The sequence below is a fragment of the Mizuhopecten yessoensis genome, unplaced genomic scaffold (assembly GCF_002113885.1).
Source record: "Mizuhopecten yessoensis strain PY_sf001 unplaced genomic scaffold, ASM211388v2 scaffold897, whole genome shotgun sequence".
NCBI classification, from domain to species: Eukaryota; Metazoa; Mollusca; class Bivalvia; order Pectinida; family Pectinidae; genus Mizuhopecten; species Mizuhopecten yessoensis.
Genome location: NW_018403776.1, coordinates 841,778 through 846,101, shown reverse-complemented (window position 1 = coordinate 846,101; position 4,324 = coordinate 841,778). Strand labels below are relative to the sequence as shown.

Sequence of the window (4,324 nt, the reverse complement as noted above, 5' to 3'; positions counted from 1 at the left end):
ATATTGACATATGTGGTGACTATGTTTGAGTGGATATTGACATGTGTGGTGACTATGTTTGAGTGGATATTGACATGTGAGGTGACTATGTTTGAGTGGATATTGACATGTGAGGTGACTGTGTTTGAGTGGATATTGACATATGTGGTGACTATGTTTGAGTGGATATTAACATGTGTGGTGACTATGTTTGAGTGTATATTGACATGTGAGGTGACTGTGTTTGAGTTGATATTGACATATGTGGTGACTAGGTTTGAGTGGATATTAACATGTGTTGTGACTATGTTTGAGTGGATATTAACATGTGGGGGGACTATGTTTGAGTGGATATTAACATGTGTGTGGATATTGACATGTGTGGTGACTGTGTTTCAGTGTATATTGACATGTGAGGTGACTATGTTTGTGTGGATATTGACATGTGTGGTGACTTTGTTTCAGTATATATTGACATGTGAGGTGACTATGTTTCAGTGTATATTGACATCTGTGTTTGAGTGGATATTGACATGTGTGGTGACTATCTTTGAGTGGATATTGACATATGTGGTGACTATGTTTCAGTGTATATTGACATGTGTTGTGACTATGTTTGAGTGTATATTGACATGTGTTGTGACTATGTTTGAGTGGATATTGACATGTGTGGTGACTGTGTTTCAGTGTATATTGACATGTGAGGTGACTATGTTTGTGTGGATATTGACATGTGTGGTGACTATCTTTGGGTGGATATTGACATATGTGGTGACTATGTTTGAGTGTATATTGACATGTGTTGTGTATGTTTCAGTGTATATTGACATGTGTGGTGACTATGTTTGAGTGGATATTGTCATGTGTGGTGACTGTGTTTCAGTGTATATTGACATGTGAGGTGACTATGCTTGAGTGGATATTGACATGTGTGGTGACTATCTTTGAGTGGATATTGACATATTTGGTGACTATGTTTCAGTGTATATTGACATGTGTTGTGACTATGTTTGACTTGATATTGAAATGTGTGGTGACTATATTTGAGTGGATATTGACATGTGTGGTGACTATGTTTGAGTGGATATTAACATGTGTGGTGACTATGTTTGAGTGGATATTAACATGTGTGGTGACTATGTTTGAGAGGATATAAGCATGTGTGGTGTATGTTTGAGTGTATATTGACATGTGTGGTGACTATGTTTGAGTGGAAATTTACATGTGTGGTGACTATGTTTGAGAGGATATAAACATGTGTGGTGTATGTTTGAGTGTATATTGACATGTGTGGTGACTATGTTTGAGTGGATATTAACATGTGTGGTGACTATGTTTTAGTGTATATTGACATGTGTGGTGACTATGTTTGAGTGTGGATATTGACATGTGTGGTGACTATCTTTGAGTGTGGATATTGACATGTGAGGTGACTATGTTTGAGTGGATATTGACATGTGTGGTGACTATCTTTGAGTGTGGATATTGACATGTGAGGTGACTATGTTTGAGTGGATATTGACATGTGAGGTGACTATGTTTGTGTGGATATTGACATGTGTGGTGACTATGTTTGAGTGTGGATATTGACATGTGTGGTGACTATGTTTGAGTGGATATTGACATGTGAGGTGACTATGTTTCAGTGGATATTGACATGTGTGGTGACTATGTTTGAGTGGATATTGACATGTGTGGTGTATGTTTCAGTGTATATTGACATGTGTGGTGACTATGTTTGAAAGGATGCAACATTTTAGATTTATTAGATATATGTACATGTAAAATAAGGATTATTGAGTGAAAGGTAAGAATGATCAAGATGTGTTTACCTGCATGTTTAATTGATGTGCATGTTTGGATGTATGGTATATATGTGTGGTGAGTGAGAGCCCTCCTGTGCGGGGACATGATTTATATATGAAGGCTGACCCGAAGGCCCCAACCTTGGCAGCCTTCCAACGTATACATGTCTGGGCATTAAATGGTTTGTGTGTTAAAAAAAATATTAATAAGATTTGTTAAAACTAAACAATTTTGATGGGTAGCTCGATAGGGTCACAACCACAAGATACTGATGTATTTATTGCTAATTTAAACTTTTAAACTGTTATCTCTTTCTCCATAGACATAACAATCACACAATTCATTTTGTTTGAGAATCTGTTCTATCCGTCTAACAAGAAAAATCCAACTCTTGCCATGTTAATCTTCCTTGGATATTAATCTTCAAATTGTTGGTCAGTATCATTTAGAAGTAGAAGAGAGATTATTTGCTATGGCATAATATAACAATAAATTGTACTTAAATAACTAGTCACTGTTTTTACCTGGTGCGTATATGTAGGATACTATAGTAATTAAGTATACAATTATTGTTTAAATGGAAACAGTTGGTGGACACACTGGAACATACATTATATGTGAAATTGATTTATTCAGAAATAAACTTTTTATCTCACAGTTAGTTATGAGTTTTTGGCTATAGGGTTCCTTTAAAACTGTACTGTATACAGATTATAATAAATATAGTAAAATTAAGTAAACATTAAGGTACCAGAACAGGCTTAGAAAGCTATATGTGCTATCTCATTAAAGAATACGTATAAAGTGACCGTATGAAAATGGATAACTTAAAAACTGCATGGTTACTATGCGAAAAATTACAAACTAGCCAGATGACTATGAGCCCGGGGCGTGTGTTCGAATTAACAATAACATCAACTTGCTACATCCAGTCCGTTAATGCATTAACAACCTGTGCACAAAAGAATGATCCTGGAATTCCAAGCTTGATACATGTTGGACACTGTAATTTGGCATCTTTACTACAGCCTGGTGTTTCACATAATCGTGCTACAATGGGCGCAGCCATTTTTATCAAAACACCGGAAATGACAAGAGTTATCTTTCTTAGAGTGCGCGTTCGATCCGAATAATTTTTCGCAACGATGAGGCTTCTTGTCGCAACCTATATTTGTGCTTATTTAGCTTGAATAGTCAACAGCATTTCGCTAGTCACATCTGACGTCATTCATATCGTCGATTAATCCTCCCCCCCCCCAAAAAAAATGCTCAAGCTTCAAACTGACATTGCATTAACATTTTCTATTTGTGTTTGTTGCGTTTTTTTCCGGTTGCATTGCTGTCAAACATACAGGAATTCAAAAATAAAAGTCCATTTTTGTGCCAATGACTTTTCATTTCCCTTTTACAAGAAAACAAAGAAAAATCAACAATGAATTTATCACTTTTGAAGTGTTATTTAAAACTGTTGTATAACACTGAGCATGGGGAATCAAAAGTATAGCCAGACAAAAAGAATATACATGTATATACTGTTGGTTTGTCAAAAAGTTGCGTCGGAATTGTATTAAAAAGATTGAACTATTAAATTGACCAAAAATAACTCTCAAGTTGACTTTTTTTTTCTAAAGACAGGACGTGTATTAGATTCTTATAGCTCCATTTGTTAATGACAAATTGGAAATTTTTTGAACGTGTAGTCTATAAACATATTTACAACTTTTTTAACTCTAATAATCTTACTTACAAATTTCAGTCTGGATTCTTACCCAATCATTCTTGTACGCATCAACTCATTGAAATGTACCATTCTATGATGTTAGCATTAGAAAACCATGAACATATAGCTTTTACTTTTTGTGATTTTTCAAAGGCCTTCGATCGAGTTTGGCATAGAGGGCTTTTATACAAACTTCAACAACATGGTATTTCAGGCAGTCTTCTTAATTGGATAACAAACTATCTTTTTGAGCGTAAGCAATCCGTCTTTATTCACGATTCTCATTCTTCTGTAAGAAATATAAACGCCGGTGTTCCCCAAGGTTCAGTGTTAGGCCCTTTATTCTTCTTGATTTATATTAACGACATTTCAACCGAACTCTCCTCATTATCTCGTCTTTTTGCTGACGATACGTCGCTTTCATACTCATCACCAAACCTAGAAAATATTGTAAGTGAAGTAAATAAAGACCTAAAAACTCTAGAGAAATGGTCTAAAAATTGGCTGATGTCTTTCAATCCTAAAAAAACCGAAATCATGATTGTTTCTAATACAAATCTACCCTTTCAACCCCAATTTATTTTTAACGATACTTCTATCCTTTTAACAGATAGCCACAAACACCTTGGAGTTATACTAAGTAGCGACGGTAAATGGAATAAACATGTAGACGAACTTATCAAAAAAGTGGCTAAATATATAGCAACCCTTCGTAAAATGAAATGGTTACTCAGTAGAAATAACCTTGAAAAACTATATTTAACGTACATTCGACCATTATTAGAATATGCATGTGAAGTCTGGGACAATTGTGGAATG

The 4,324-nt window shown here is 35.1% G+C and overlaps 1 protein-coding gene across 1 annotated transcript in view; it reads right to left on the bottom strand.

The window, feature by feature from the left end:
• Positions 1-2,872, bottom strand: part of LOC110454059 (methionine aminopeptidase 1-like) — a 24,200-nt gene extending 21,328 nt beyond the window's left edge. Inside the window, exon 1 of the mRNA XM_021503401.1 lies at positions 2,738-2,872. Within this exon, the coding sequence (XP_021359076.1) occupies positions 2,738-2,854 (117 nt within the window). The 5' untranslated portion in view covers positions 2,855-2,872. The remainder of the gene's footprint in view (positions 1-2,737) is intronic.
• Positions 2,873-4,324: the final 1,452 nt, after the last annotated feature.